The 17,063-nt window shown below is 38.2% G+C and overlaps 1 protein-coding gene across 8 annotated transcripts in view; it reads right to left on the reverse strand.

The window, feature by feature from the left end:
• Positions 1-17,063, reverse strand: part of TRDN (triadin) — a 239,720-nt gene that overhangs the window by 25,048 nt on the left and 197,609 nt on the right. For all 8 annotated transcript variants that reach the window (XM_075046871.1, XM_075046868.1, XM_075046869.1 and 5 more), the window contains 6 exons: positions 13,967-13,993; positions 12,845-12,892; positions 7,647-7,691; positions 5,556-5,573; positions 3,795-3,842; positions 2,904-2,924 (listed from right to left, as the gene is read on the reverse strand). In XM_075046871.1, the coding sequence (XP_074902972.1) occupies positions 2,904-2,924; positions 3,795-3,842; positions 5,556-5,573; positions 7,647-7,691; positions 12,845-12,892; positions 13,967-13,993 (207 nt within the window). The remainder of the gene's footprint in view (positions 1-2,903; positions 2,925-3,794; positions 3,843-5,555; positions 5,574-7,646; positions 7,692-12,844; positions 12,893-13,966; positions 13,994-17,063) is intronic.

A 17,063-nucleotide genomic window follows, 5' to 3' on the forward strand; every position in this document is an offset into this window, starting at 1 on the left:
TCACAGGCGTTCAGCAAAGGCCAGTTTTGCTGCTAGTAAATGCTAACATGCTTAAGTCCTTTAATATTTACATTTCTGCTTATGATCATGCTCATAGTTGCTGAAAGCTGATACGTTACTGCATTGTGACCCACGGATTAATATCTGTTCTCATTTTCAGAAGGAAAAAAAAAAAAAAGATTTGTCTGAGGCACTAAATCTAGGAAAGGGGTTCATGCTCTCACTCCTTCACTGTGGGCCTGGCTGACTGAGGGAGCTGGACTGGCCCTGTTAAATGCATGTATCCTAATTTAGGATTAATGATTGGTTCCCTTAGACAGTGGGGTACTGGAAGACTGTTGACCTGAAGGGTAGTTAGTTTGACCCTCTGATGTGTGAAACTTAAGTGCCATTTTCTCCTCTCAATGCATCAACAAACTTCCACTTACTCTGAGGGCTTTGGGAAACACTTTACCCCTATCGTGGGACTTTCATTATAGAACTAAATGGGAATAGAGTTTGGCCAATGCTTCTTGCATGAGTAAGATATGCCAGCAGTTTTGACCTCTGTTCAAGGTAACCTCTCAAAATTTGAGAGTCTTTAGTCAGTATGCAGGGAGTAAATTCCAAGTTTCATTACATGTTCAAATTTGATATTGGATTAATTGCTGTAAAAGACCCTCCTGCATACTAAAACAGAAATAGAGAAAAATAAGATAGTTTACCAATTGCTTTTATAATTGCAAGGTAATTCACATAGCAGGTTACTACAAAAATGTATTTGTTGTTAATTTGAAGACATTTCAAACTCAACCTTGTATTTCTATTTATAACCTATCATTCACTTAATGATAGAATCTCTCTACTGATTTAAACCCCAGGATAGATGTATAGAATTATTTTACATTCCTGCTCGACCTGAACTCCAAAATCAGTCAGTATTTTGTGTCCACAGCTACATCTCATACTGAATTGCATGATAGCTATGTCCATGTTATGGCAAGTATACTGTACACCTGGCTGAGAAATATATGAAGCAAAGCTATATAGAGCTCTAGAAATGAAGGCAGTGATCCAACTAAGCGTTCTTTGAGTGGAAAAAAGTAATTTGAAATAGATAGCTTTGGTGCTTAAAATCTTGAACCAGATCTATTCAAGGATGGTTTGCTCAAAATAAGCAGTGTAAACTAAGGGTGGTTAGCTCAAAATAGGCAATGTAAACAGAATTACTTTTGTATATGATCATAGGTCTGCTTGTTACTGTTTTGTGGTTTTTTGTTGTTGGTTTTTTTTTCCTTTTCTTTTTCTAAAGGCACTGTTAACCTTTATAATCATTTCAAGCAGCAGGATATAAGCTCAAGAATATGGTACAAACATCCCTCTGCAAAGGTCAAGGGAAAAATATCTTGGCTGTTCCTTATCTTCACAATATGCCAGGTTAATATAGATCTTGATAAAAAAAGCATTGTAGACAGTGATTTTGGGTTAAAATGACCCTCATTGCAGAAAGCATGAGGAATTAGCCACTTAAATCTCTGATGTTTCTCTAATAGTAGAGAGTGCCATCAGTGGGTGTCTCAGATAAATCAGTGCAGAAGATATAAAATGTCAGTTAACAGATCCAGTGAATACAAGACTAAACAGATATGAATAATGGACTCAAATAGAGGAAAATTTCCTTAAAATACTGGCAAAAATGGAAATAAACCCACCAATAGCTTCAGAAAAAGTAATAATTTTGCAGTGAGAGCTTGAAAACTGAACACTGGAATTCAGGACTGCAGGAGATCCATCAGCATTGGCACATTTCAGATGCTTCGTGTTCCCCCTTATCCCTTTGGAGCTGGGGTTCAGAATAACCCTGTGCCTTCTGACAGGTGTTTAAGAGTGGGTATTCATCTTCTCTAACTTCAAGCACCTGACACAGGAGACTGATTTAGGAAGCTTAATGGCATCAGTTTGCCTTGCCTTGTTGTCAGCTTCTGACCTGGAGCAGGAAGAGGTCTGTGTCTCCTGGGGCTTGGCCATGGTTTTGGATACTTTTCATAGATTACTTTACGTCAGAATAACATGGTGTTTGGTCTTGATGTGCCAGGCACAGTACAAAAAAGAAAACAGAGATCTAGTGCTGAAGAGGCTACAGCTAATTCATCTGCGAAGGTCCGTACTTCAATATTTTCACAATTCAAAGCATGCAGTGTAAACACTGTCCTTCTGATTGTTGTCTAATCATGATTTGCAGTATGCAATGTGTAATGACTTGCCACAATAAGCGTAGATCCCAGTCTTTATCTAGTCAGAAGTCTTATTGACCTTAACAAGGACTTTATCTGGTGACTTCAGTGGAAGTCTTTGTTATGCAAGAAATTCCCCTTGAATCCTCCTTAAAACTCATCTAAAATGGAAATACTCCTTTCTCTTCCTAAATTTTTTTTTTTTTTTTTATTAAGGTAGGAAAAAAACCCTATTGAAACAAGGCCAAGAATGTGCTTAGTGAATTAATGAAATAAGTCCTTTCCAAGTGGTAAAAGAAGTAATGAAAAGGTTGTCTAATTCAGTTATGCTACGTGCCATTTTGTTATTTTTAATAAACAATATATTTGCATAAAGATAAATCATGTGTCTACACTCATCTAAAATCACCAGAGCATCAATTATGCTGCTGGCATAATTTATTTTACTTTTATAAAAAAGTAAAAATTGCAAGAAGAGTTTGACTGTTGTGGTTTCACAGTATTAAATTGTAAATGTACTTAGTTTTGGTGTGTTCAGCTGTTAGAAAGCAGATGGAGTGCAAGAGTATCTGTAGTAGAAGCAAGAAAATAGCATTATCTAGCATGACAAAATTGCAAAAATGCAAATTGAGACAACATGCATCTGAAAAGAAGGTTTATACTCCATAGGAAACAAGACATGACACGTACTTGCAGTATTTTTCAGTTTGACTGGGAAGTAAAAAGAGGAAGGAAAAATGGTCAGAACAGTCAGGTGCAGTATAATATTGTTATGGTGGAGAATGGCTTTATTTGTTCTATGTATTAACTGCATATCAAAACATAACTTTTAGTAATCTCACAGTAATTAATAACAATCTAATGATGGATAATAATAATAGGGATGTTCTCTTCTACATGTGATAATTGCTTTGCTAGCGTTAAGGATGAATAACACAGAATTTGAACCCTTCACTTATTTCCTTTCACGGAGAAGCATGGAGGGGACATTTTTTAAACCCATGGTGATTGCTTCACAGTGAAATGGAACCGTGCTGCTTCCTAAACCTGCAGTAATTTTGCTCTATCTTGTACAAGCGAGGCTGCATAGGAGCTGTGATATGCAGAGACATTTATCATAGATGATGGATAGTGCCAGGTCATGATCTGAATAGTATATCATATAATACCTGTTCTGGACGAAAATTAAACTATTGCTGGTCCTGAGAAGTTGGCTCATACAGGAAGACTGTGAAGTCCAAATAAGTGGCAGCTGCCCACAATTAACTAGCAAAATGAAGCCATTTAAAGCAAACACTTTCAGAAAACAGTTCAAATTCTTTGCTGGCATAGCTCTTTGTCATCGGTGGAATTACAGAAGCAGAAATTTGACCTTTGATATATATAACTTCAGAAAACAACTGGCATTGCAAATATGTACTGTGCTACCTTAGCTATGGTATGACATGTCAAGGCCATTCTATGCAGCAAAATAGATCACAGGGCCATGATTTTGATGTTTGTCATATACAATCGTATTTTGCAATTTCTTTAAATTACAGTTTCAAAAGCAATGAATACATAAAATGCAGGAGTGCTTACCTGGTTTTGCAGGTGGAACACCTTTTTCATGTCCAACTGCTTCATGCTCTAGAAAAAAGAAACAGCATTACAAAATTCCCATAATGTTTCTAAGTTACCTTTTGTATGTTTTTTTGTTTGTTGGGGTTTTTTTGTTAACTAAGAAGGATTTCGTGTGTATTTTCAGGAATAAACATTCATTTTCTCTTGCATCATGCTGTTATTTTGGAAAAAAGACACATGCTAGTTACTAACAGATTATCCACTGAGAGATCAGCTACTAAATAGCGAAGTTCAGAAGTACTGCACATAGCTCCACACATACAGCTACTGTTAATGTTACTAAGAGTTATACAGGTATCTTAAGGAAGAAATCAGTTAATAGGGGCTCCTTTCCATTTCTGAAATGTAATTTGTATCTACTCTCCATTTTTGTTATTTGAAAGGAGAGTACAGAACAAACTGAGCAACCATTCACTCAACCTTTATGTTGTTGATTCTGACATACTTGAGCTGTATTCCCAAAGTCTCGAATGCATCCTATTCCATATGAATAAATTATATCTAACTGAGGAAAATTAGAGAACTAGCACTGCTTGGTAGGCAATGCATCCCCTCACCCCCTGCCCTTTCTATTTCATAATTATTACTGGAAAAATTGAGAATTTTTGTCAGGTTGCTGGAAATGGAAAAGATGAAGCTTTGTTTTAAAAACAAGGTCTAGAACTACATAATTTATACAAAAGTCACACCTGCTTAAAAGGAATTGAAAATACCCCACACCACAGATCTCCCAGCATAATAGCAGCTATGCCAAATGCATGCAAATAGGGGCCACAATGCATTTTAGAGCTGAGGAATCGGTGGACAGCTATGCTGGCCTTGTTTCCAGGTGATGTTCCCTACAGCTAAAAAAATGTGCATCAGTTTCTTTTTGAGCAACAAGGACACAAGGGTGGGCTGTAAAGTGGAAAATGTTGAAAATGTGAGTAGCCGCTGAAAAAAAGGGCAATATGCCTCAGCCCTTCTGCTACTTAGATGAATAATTGAACTTCTAGCAACTGTGATTTCAGGTGAAGATATATGCCAGGAAATACCGAGATGAAGACATGATAGGGAATTTCAAATGGGAAACAGTTTTATGAGGTGTGAATTAAAACTTATGTCAGTGGAGAGTGATATTTTTCCCATATCTGGGCTTTTTTTGAGCATAGTAGTACTTGGGGATTTAAATGAATAATTTTTTTTTACTTTTGCAGTTTACCTTGCATGCTGAAGGTATGAAACGTATAGAAAGTTAACAAGCAGGCTGTGTGGTAAGTTAATATATGGACTCTTTCTTCAGTTCTTTTTGACTGAGAAAAATTCTAGGCACAATTATACTAAAATAATATGTGATTAGAAAGAAAATGTGATAATGTCTTTTTTTTTTTTTTTTTAATTCAGCAGGACTATTTATTCAACCTAAGTAATTGTTAACAGTGATTTTTTAAAAGCTTGTCACTCCCATATTAATTTTTTTTGGTGAGAATCGTGATATGGGAAGTATAGAATGAGTTGACGCCTGTACTGAAGCAATTGGTTATGTCAAATGGACTTTTAAATAGCAATGGAAAGACAGTATGTTAAATGAAAGTAATGGAAGGCATGGTGATAAAGACACTCTTATTTTAAGCAAAACTAGAAATTGCTAAGGGAGAGTTTCCATATGTTAAAGTCAAAAAAGCCACACATATCCAGCTATTTTACAGGATTTTTTCTGATAAGGTAGGTACCACGTACTTGCTGGCTTTGCCTGGACTACAGAAGACAAAAGAAAGTAAATTGTAATATTTAGATACAAAGAGAAAAGAGGTTGTTCTACTTTTTTTTCTTTTTAACATTCAAATATTTTTATGGCAGTCAGTTCTCACTTGTTCTTAGCTTCCCCCACTCATGGAAAGGTGCACAGCATTCAGGCCCCTAGAATGCAGGTAGGCTTTGACATGTTTAGACCTTTGCAACTCCCTCTAGCTATCAGCCTCTGCTGAAATAATGCAGTATCCTCTCATTTAGCACATTAACACATTTATGTATTCCAGGACCATTTCTCCTTGTGCAACAGTGTAAATCAGAAGTAGCGCCAGACCAGTCAACAGGCGATTGGAAATTTTGGGTGGGATTTAACTCATTTGCACCACTGAGAACACATTGGTCTATACTTTTAGTCAGGAGAGCACTAGTCATCTCCAGAGGCTAATTCATATCATTATAAAAGACAGGATGACTTACCCACTGTTTGAAGTTGCCTGTTTCAAGCTCAACAGGTATTGATCTGAAAACTTACAAGTTATTCCTGTAATGGCTTATGTTAAGTTGGCCAACCTGAAATACTGCATTTTTAGTTTGGTTCCAACAAACAGGAAAAAGGCTCGGCAAGGACATGACTCTAACAAATCTTACAGAAAGTAGTCAAGTCATGATATTTCTGGCAGCTTTGTTTCCAACCACTGCTAAACCACAGTTTGAGCTTTCTGATTTTGCTCACAAACTGAGAGTGAAACTCAGCTGACTCTAAAAACAAAATTGTGAATTTAGCTTTGAAAATCCTGTAAAATCAAAGATGTCATTTCTTCCTTCTCCAGACTTGTTTGCCTGTCAGTAATTGCTAACTCATTAAACATTCAGGTTAGAAATATATTGAAGTATTTTGCAGTAATTTCTCCAATTCTATTAACAGAAGCATAATTTATATGGTTTTGAACAAGCTACAGCAGTTTATGATCAGATAAAAACTATCAAAACAGTATTCTTATTGGATAAACAGAGTGCTGTAAAACATCACTTCATAGTAAAATGATAGATTATCATGAGAGTTCTTATAGAAAGCAATATAAACCCACAAATTATATGAATGTTCACAATTAGAGACAGATCATACTCTTCTGTACAACATCTATTCTGCTACTGCAGAGAAGAAAAGACATAAAAAATAAGAATAGAAATGAGGTAGTAACAAGCACCATTTAGCTTAAAAGAAGACAGCATTTTTTTTAATTGAAAATACTCATCATCATCATCATCATCATCATCATCATCATCTCAAATGAAAATCTGATATTGGCATAATTGCCCAAGATTTGGCAATCCTTAATTTTATGTTTGGACCAAGGTGACCCCCAGTAGAAATCAAGAGGTTGATATCTAGAAAAATCCTTCAAAACAGCTTTGTGTTGACTGTCAATGATGATGAGAATGTTCTAATTCCTTGGGTGACCCTTCAGGGATTCTATAACAGTCAATATTTTGACTTGAATTTTTTCTGTCAGCATTATTATTACAAAACCTACAAGGTCTAAATCATAGAAAAGACCCAAAGACTTAGAGATTAGTTCCAAAAATATTTTCCCCATCAGAAAGCCAGTTTAAGACCCATCCAAGTTCCTAATCCAACTGGTGATTCATCCTCCTGCTTCTCTCCCTAGTTGGGCACTGGTCTCTTTGCTGTAAATTCAGCTGTAATTTCACTTGAAAGATCTGAGGTTGAAAAAAACAAACAGCAATGCCTTACAAGGATATTTGGGATCATTTCAGGGATCTGATTTACAGCTACATCCCATTTCGTTAGCCCAGCTCTGGCAGAGAGGATGGAGCAAGCAGCCCAAGAGCTGAAACGTCTTGACCTGTCTTTGTCATTGGAAAGACTGTTCTTATAATGGTATCTGCAATTACCACTCTGCTAGATTTGCTCTAAAAAAGTGTTATCAGTCATATATTTCAAAATACTGTAAAAAAATGATTGCAATGCAAATGTACTACGTGAGTACTGAATAGTGTTTAACACCCCCTCTCCCCCTCCCCCCCATAAATCAGGAGAGAATGACTTGTTCCTACCTGACTTCTCAGTGGGAGTCGTCTTTTGTTGTTTAATTTTCTGCTCTGTATTGTGAAAGCAGCATTAAAATTAGAAATTCACACTGTGTTAGCATAAGTGCATATAACTGGAAAAATTTTTCTATATGTGATATTATACATATGGTTCACCATGACAAAATAAATGCATGTCTTTAGCATCACTATCCCATTGTAGCGCTGTAAAACAGCACGTATGTATTATGAGTTCTGACTGCATGATGAGATCATACTCCATGGGGAAAAAAATAAAATAATTGCTGAGCCTAATGTGTCAGACACTAAAGAACAGCCACATACCTGGTAGTGTCTTTCAGGCAGGCACTCAGGTGGAAACTGTATTCTAATGATACAACTATTACGGCTTTGTGAACATCACCTTCCTAAGTGTCTAAGTTCAAGTTGGGTATTATACAATGCTGAGAACTGTCTTAGCTACTGCCTGACCACCAGTAGGAATGGACATATCCAGGTGCGTCTACACCCTGAAGATGAGGAAGGTACAGAGACACCCAAGCACATACTGACTTGCAGAGGCACATCCACATGGGACAGTGCCAGTCTGAATGCCAGTTCATTCCACCTGCTACCGGACAAGCTTACCCAGACCCAGCTGGATATCTGTCATTAAACCTTAGAGCAGCCCTGAGCTTTTGCTAATCTCCCAAGAAAAGCTGCCTGTGGCTTTGCTCAGCGCAGTTCTCGGGTGGTGTGGACCCATATTGACATCGGCCACCAGACCTGAGCTGCCTCTCCTCCCAGTAAGCTGGTGGATGAAGCTTCAGGCAGAGGCAGAGGTGGGACTACGCTTTCTGATAAGGTGGGGTTTGTCTTAACTGCCCAATGGCCCAATCAGGTGGGAATTGGGATGTTTGTTTTCAGATCCCTACTCTGCCCAGTTTCGTTGACTTGACCTTCACCCTTCCTGATCCTTTCCTAGCTCTGCTCCCATGTTCTCTTTTCCCATACCCGAAATCAAACCTCTTTCCTAACCCCTACTTTTCAACATTCACATACATCACTACTTTTCTTTTTAAATATATTTAAGACGCGTTCAGAACGTACTTCCCCTCGCTCTCGCTGATGGAAGCAGTTTACAGCCACATGCCTCCGGCCCCTTCCTTTCCCCCCAGACCTCTGCGAGGCGCGGACTGCAGCTGGCCGTGGCTGGGTGGAGGTCGGGTCGGGCAGGGGTGTTTTGTCCCCTGAAGCCATTTAACTCCTCTGAGCACCAGTTGGCTAGAAACCCTCCTGGGTAGTCTGTCTGTGCGTGCACAAAGCTGCTTGGAAACAGTCAACCTCAAGAACCGCTGCTCTACTGTGGAGGCTATTTCTCCAGAACCCAAGTGTCCAAGTTTGGATTCTAAATCTCAGTCTGCACTCTGACTAAATACGTGGCTAGTACAGTATTTAGAAGAGCAGACTGTTGAGTGGTCTTAACGTACAAGTCATTTCCTTTGAATTTAGCATGTGACTTCCAGAGTTTTTTTTTTCTGAGGGCAGAGAGCAGGTTTATCTTCTCTGTGCCGATTTCTTTTTAACTTGGCTCTCTGAGATTCGCAGACATTGCCAAAGAGGCCTAAAAAGATATTTATCATATGTCAATAGATGGAGAAACAGCCTCATTGCTGCACAGTGCATGTTTCTCATCCACAGCACAGCAGCATCCAGCAAAGCTGCAGTGGAAGTATGAACATGAAACATAACAGCAATTGTGGTTTGGGGTTTGTTTGGTCTGGGATGTTTTTTTGTTTGTTTGTTTGTTTGTTTCTGGAAGAAAATCAGTACTGGTGGGGGAAAATACAGGGAGGGGTAAAGCTCCATGGTTACTGATCTTTTCTATTCTTTGGAAGTAAAATATAGCCTTGCATTGCTATGCCTTTCAGTTGTCAGCTGGTAGGCTGCGATTTAATTTCTCTTCACTTATATTAAGTTTAGGGCTTTTTTTCTCCCTTACTCAGCTATTGTTATTGTCAGCTTCTTATGAAAGCAGTGAATTAAAAAAATCTCATCTCCATTTCATGGCTGTCTGTGAAGCTAGAAATGTTTTTATAGCACAACCAGCAGCTTGAAGGTGCAACTTGTTGAGATAAAGTATCCTCATTCTGCTCTTAGATAAGCTTTAGCATATAACAGTGCATTTCACTAATTTAGACTGGGGTATTAAGTTTTCCATGTACCAATACATAAAAAAGCCCCAGCATGCTGACTTTAAACATAGGCCCTATACCATCCACCGGATTAATGACAAGTAAAGCTCAGAGGGTTTGGAGCTTCTCTTTCTTTGGATGTTATCACTTCCTTTTTGAACACTAAATAAGGTATTTTTGCTTTTTCTAATTCTGGTGAGAATTTCCAGCAATGTTTGCTCTGCAACTCTAGGCGTCGATCAAATAAGCCTGTGAGTGAATGGCATGTCTGATCCATTTAAAAGTATGGGAGGGATTTCTTTTCAAAATTAATTCATTCTTGAAAACAGAGTGTCTTGGGCAGGCCTGTGGACTTGCATTTTTCTGGGAATTAATACAGTAATTCTTTGGTATTCATTCATCTGCTTATTCTGCAACCTAACCACACAGCAAGTATCGATCTGCTGATTCCACTGGAGAACACCCTGACGCGTTTCCTGGCGGATCTCCAGGACGTGACTGTATCCCTTTTTTCTCTGAGTTTCTAGCTATTAGTTGTAACCAGAAGGAAAACTGAAGAAGTAGATTATTAAAACTTAAGGAGAACACTCTTTATGAGGGAACACACTTCAAGACATCAGGAAGCTTCACAAAATCATTTCTGTTCACCAAATCTGATGAGGATAATACCTAGTATTTGGATCTTTGGCAAGAACAGGAGTAATATTTCCAATTTCTCATTTACTTTTTGTTTACTATACCATGAGGAGTCTGGCAAAAAAATAAAAAAAAGAAATTCTGATGACCTCATAAAGCTACAAAAAGTCCAAAATAATTTTTTTGTGAGTATTTCAGAAAAATACAGATTTTGTTCTGATTTTGAATAAGCCTGAAGTTTAAAGTTCTGAAATCTTTCATTGGAGAGAATTTCTTTCCACTGCAGAGCTCTAGTTTTGTAGTGCTACAAGCATTAATATTCATTTTTCCCCTGATGAATCTAGTTTAAATGGAAAAATATAAAGCTGTAAACATTTCTCTGTGTATTGCAGGCAGTTTCAGAAGAATTACATTGGGAATGAATTCTCTTGCTTTACTTGCTCTAACAGACATACGCAAAACACTTTTTAATTCAAACATTTCTCTATAGGATCAATACATTTCCTGAAATTCTCTAGTTTCTCAGTCATGTGATACTTCCAAGTCTGATGACGGGAGGCGTAGGAATAATAGTTTGAAGCTGCTCTCAATCAAGGTGAAAAAGGAGGCCACTGCTTTGTACAGAATGAGGCTTTTATAATTCAGTCTGCTAACTCAAGAGCACTCATTGGCACACAGCAAGCAGAAGCACTATCACCACCAGTGCTTGCAGATTAATACTTCCAGTCATCAACTGAAACTCAAAACAGCCACTGCTCTCCAAAGCAACTATTAATCATCTGAGAATAGATCTTTTATGATAAAGGAAATTTAGCAAGCCTTTTTTTTTTCTTTTTTTTTTTTTTTCTTCTTCAAGCATTTAAATTCCAAGGGCTGTAGTCTGGAATATACTGTACTAGAGTAGAGTAAGCTCCCAATCAGTCCAATATACTGGTTTGTGACGTGATGCTCTGATGTTTGCAGATGCCTCACCAAGGAAATTTATTTTTATGCTGCTATGAGGATGAGATCAGGCTGATTGTGCAGCAGGACTGATTTAATTTTGCAGGAAAGGTGAGTGGTCGTGCCACCTGCCCAGGCAACCCACTCTTTGGCCACCACTGACCCCTCCCAGGATGCACAGAGCTGGATAGGGTGGCTTCCTTACTGGGATGTTCCTGCCTTGGCTGAGCCCACCTGCACCCACCTCCTGGCTGAAGCACTCTGTTAGCTGTTAATACACAAAGTGAACAACAAGGGGAAAAAAAAAAAGCTTGGCCTCTGTGTCTTCGAAGTCTGGAGTGAGAAACTTTGATTTTTTTTCCCTGTTGACCCAAAACCAGCAATACAACTTCACTAAATCAGCTACTCAAGGCTTGCAGGACATCTCAAAATATCTATGGAAATACTTAACTTACAAGTAGAATATTGTATTATAAAAACAAATGAGAAAAATAGTAAATGCATAGGAGAAATTGTTTTCTTTCAAAAAAAATTCAGGAAAAAAATGGTAATAAAAAAAAAGGCTGCCTGCTTAGTATTGTACATGTTAGGTTTTAGGTAATTTATCCAATCACTTATTCATGAGCACTTCATTTTATGTGAAGTTCAAACAGCAGCACTGCCAGCAAAGGTCGATGGGATGCTGATACTTGCTTTTCAGTGCCCACTGCATCCGATAAGATCACTCAGGAGTGATGTAAGCGGAGAACCAATAGCTGAGTTTTCTGTGAGTTTCTCCTCTTGGTCTCGTTTCTTCACACCAGACCCATGTGTGGATCCCTGAGTGCCTTCCTCCTCAAAAACCATGATGAGGCACAAAGCCCTGGTTTGAAAGTGGGAACCTTGTCCTGCTCACCACAGCCAGTTGTCGCTGGTTATTACAGTTTACCCAAGTGCATAGTCAGCCCAGGATTATTTTTTATTTATTTATTATTTTTTTAAATTGTTCAGCTCCTGCTCTTCTGAGACTCAGAAACTGGAGGCTGCCTTTGTGCAAGCTATCGTATACCTGCTGAGATTGTAGCTCCTCCTTTTTGGGGACCAGACTCACTTCATGTAACAACTCGTTTATTGAAAAAGTGGAGATGGGGTAATTGCCAGTATTCCTCTTTGATGTACTGAAGGGCAGTAGAGAACTCCTTCCCCAAACTCTGGAAAATGGGTTTTGCTAACGCTTTATAAGCTGTACTGCACCAATGAGAGAAATTCACAGGAACTATGAAAAACAGGTAAAGCTGAATCCTTTCAGTTAAATTTCACCCTCATTTTTGTTCCTCTCCCAAACTCTGGAAAAGCCAATGACACGAAGAAAAAACCAGTGCCTAGCTCAAGAAAGTCTCCAAGTTCTGCAAACCACACATCTCCTTATTGAGTGGAGCCTGGAGTAACTGGAAGTTAAATTACCAAACCTACCTGGCTTAGTCTGAGAGGGAACTTTTTCATGTTTAATGCGTTCATGCTCTGCAAATAAGAAGAACCCCTACATTAGAAGGCTTTTTAATTTTTAGATTTTAAAAATAAAAGAATCTTATTATGATTTTAAAAGATGACTTTGCACTACATATTCACACTAGACTTGAGAAGAATTTTTTGATAAATATCTTTCTTGAGAAAAGCTATTTAATTAATTTTTTCCCTAAAAATTAAAAAAAATGCCAAAGATTTTTCTTACTTTTTAATGTGGCTTAAGAAATCACAAAATTCAATTATGTGTTTTGTTTTTTAGCAATATCATAGAATTTCTAAAATTATGAAATGCTTCTACTACTAATTTTGATTGCTGTCACCTCTTTTCTATATGGAAAATTTCTCCTTGATGTTTAATATAGAAATCATGAAAGTATTTTGTTACAACAGAAGTGGGGTTGTCTCATATAGAATGGCAAATAAAAGTTCAGTATACCGCATAAAGAAAAAATAGCTTCCATATTTCTTTGTTAGCCTGGATCCCGTGGATATATTGTGAGGCAGTAACAATAATAAATATTACACCGTATTAAAATACAAGCTGTATGCAGTTTTGTGCTATTTAAGAACAGCGTGATATCCAAACCCAGACATTTTGAGACAGAAAAAAGAAAGCTATGGCATTTCAGAGGAAAGTTAAAAATATATTTCATTCTGATTTATAGCAGCTATATCTAAATTATGTAGCAGGTGAGGGCTGCAGCATACCAAGAGATAAATCTCTCTATTGCTTCGACCAGAGCCCTGGATCAGAGCCCTAGCCAGGGAATTGCACAGACCCTTCCTCATCTCTGTCCTCCTTGATTTTTTCCCAGTGCGAAGCTGCCACGGAGGCAGAGGGCACAGGTGGGTCTTAGCTCAGCCAGAATTGGAAAATGGTTTCCACACAAACTGGGACCTGTGAAATACACCTGGTCCTGCGTTACAGCATCACTGAAAACCAGTTTCGTAAGTCAAATTTCCTGTGAGCTTGTGTTGATGAGTCCCATCTTAAGCTGCTAAAACTTTGACAACATAAAGAAACACCTTCCTCCTAAAAGCTGAAGTAATAATATTCTTTATACTTACTGTGTTTGTGAGGTTTCTCTGAGGTAGCTAGAAGTAAACAAAAAGGTGTATTTTAATATTTTTGTGACTGTAATGCAGGATTTAATCCATTTATTCATGACATTTGTAGACACGCCAAATAAACACTCAGTGAAATCTATATTAAAATGTGCAAGAGGTAGCATTGCCTTACTTACGCTATCCGCCCCAGACACCTAACTGGGACACTTAGCTAAGGAACACAGGCATCCTAAATTCCTCATTTAGCTAACGTTTGGTACAAATACCCCTGGAAGGCTCTGCGCCTCCTCGCTGGGCTGAGTCGCCCTCACTAAATGGTGACCATATATATATCAAACTTGGGGCAACTACCTTGCTAAATGAGGTGCTCAGTTCAGTGCCCACTAAGAGACCAGATTCAGACCATAAGTTGTCCAATACTGGACAAAGCCAGGCAAATAATTCTAGGTTGGGTGAGGAAATGATGTCTAGGGCAGTCTGAATGTAAGAGTAAGAGTCCCTGACAATTGCACCTGCCCTAGTGACGTCAATGACTTTCAGTGATACCCAAAGAGCAGAAAAATGTATTCGAAAAGCAATTATCATAATTAGGGCACATGTAAACAAAAAGACTCAGCATTTCAGTGCCACAGCTCCTAAACTTGTGCTATTTCATTTTCCACTTTTTTTCCCAGAAAAAACAGCTGAGATAAAACTGAGAACTGAGCTAATACTTTCCATGGACCTTAAGAGAACATTTCTCAGGGCAAGCGAGAGCGCAGAGAGCTGTACCCGGTACCATCATTGGTTCTGCAGAAGGAATTGAAATGCCAAGACCCAGCCCGCCAGCTGGATTTTTCCTTCTTGACTTTTGCAAGGCAGCTGTTGTTTTTAAGAGCGTAAAGGCTCTACCACCTGCACGTAGCAGTCTGCTGCATGTGAAAGACCGTAATCCGCAGAGAGACAGAGCGGGGCAGGGGATGCGCTGCCTTTGCAGGCCCAGCAACACAAGCAAGAATTCTGCTGCGGTGAGCTCCCGGGCTGTGATTCACTGAGCTTCCACTCCGGGCAAAAAGTAACTGCTGTGCAAATGGGTTTATGTTTTGCTTGTTTTCCCTGCAGTATAAAACCGCTCCGATTTTGTATCCAGTCTCTATTTAATCCAAGTTGTTGCTGTGCATTTAAGGAGACAGGAATTGGAGATGGTTTGCAGAGCAAAGCAAAAATAACAGAACATTTTGGTGGGTAATAGAGACTAAAGATACAAATTAAGTGCATATACTTGCTCCTAAGTGAGGAATCAGAAATAAGAAGCGGCAGATAAACAGGGATCCTATGACAAAGCCACATTTGCTATTTTTATGTGCATAAGAAAACCCTCTTGTAAATTTAAGCTCAATTATTTTACCTAAACACCCTGAAACCCACAAAAAATAGTTCCCTAAACGTTATAAGCTTAGGTAAATTCTATTGTAATTAAGTATCCATGAAATATGTCTGAAATTTGTAAAGGAAATTAATTTTGTATTGTGTCAAAAGGCATAGCGAGATATGCTCATCTAGCTATGAATTTCAATTTGCAAAAGGAAATTCGTGGCAAATATTAGAAAAAATAATATGAACTTCAGGGGCTGGTAGAATGACATACATTGCTATCACAGAATATTGTGTCACATAACACTTTCAGTGACCACCAACAATGATCAGAGCTAGGCCACACATGAGCAGTATTAATTTAAAGACTCTTTACTGGCACTGCTTAATGAATTTTACAAACAAGCTTTTTTTATAGCATCCTTATCTCAGATCTGCAGTTAATTTTAAAACACTAAAATCAAAACAAACCCATTACGGCTTAATTTTCTAGTGAAGCCAGTGCAGTTATTTCCCTTTTTCTGCTGGTGAACGTGAGTCAGGGAGAATGTCTAAAGCAATAGAAATGCAGCCCAGGTCTGGTCTCTCAAGTTTAGGAAAGTATCTCTGTTGTCCTTGTCCATATTTTCTGTGGAGGTATTAATAAGCCAGACTCATATAAGTTGGTATCCAGTCAGAGCTTGAACAATGATGTTATTGCAATCAATAGAGCTTTGCCTAAAACCCCAGCCTTCTTTTTTTCTGGCGTAACACTCAGGGATATTTCTGCCACATATTTTGATCAAATAATGAAGGTCTTCTAAAGTTAAAAGCTTTTACAGGATGTGTTGGCTATTCTAAAACAGACCTATATTTTGTTGGAAACAAAAACAAAGTGAAATTTTGAGATGGTCTTTAGGCCATAAAGATAAACATTTATGTTTTGCCAAATCTGCTAACTACGATTTCGGTCCGTTCAATATTAATCCTATCCTTCTTCTGTGTCATATTATCTCATCAAAGATGTAATTCAAATGACTTATAGAATAAGCGGAAAGCCGAAAAATGAAATCCCAAGGCCCTTAGTTTAATTTGTACAGTATCACAATTGTCTATAACACAGACACCCTGATTTTTAGTCTACTTAGTGGAAAAGGGAAGAAGATAAAAGCTAAATGTCAATGAACTAGTCAGACTTTCCAGAACTTTTCATGATATATTATATGGCATTTAACCTGAAGGGTGAGAAATGAAAGGCTGTATTCTGCTCTCACTCATTTCATGTAGTATCTTGCACTGACAGTAAAGCAGCTCTATTCAAATTTTATGTTTAAATAATATTTCTTTATACAGTGCCTAGATAAGCTGCGAAACTCCATGCTGCAAAATGTGCGCATGTTGAAAATTTTCACAATTTCAAAAAGTGACAGGGAAAATTTGAGAAAAAAATCTACCAAGTGGTCTTCAACATGAGGAGACGGTTTCTGGCTTAGGAAGTTTCTGAGCTGAGATTGCGGGAGGTGACAGGGCGATCGCTGTGCGGCTGTTTTATTCCTGAACTCCTCCCTAGGCCCTTGCTGGTTTGGTTGTTGGTGGAGAGAGGGTGTTGGATGAGATGAACTCTTGGTCTCACTTCATAGAGCTGTTCTGATGTTCTTAACTAAGAGGACTACCTGTTGGGTAAATAACTGCTTGTTGTTCACGCTGTTAGAAAATTCAGTCCTAAGTAAGTATTTTATCTTCATTTGTTTAACACTTAAACTAT

Source organism: Buteo buteo, chromosome 15 (assembly GCF_964188355.1).
Source record: "Buteo buteo chromosome 15, bButBut1.hap1.1, whole genome shotgun sequence".
Taxonomy (NCBI): Eukaryota; Metazoa; Chordata; class Aves; order Accipitriformes; family Accipitridae; genus Buteo; species Buteo buteo.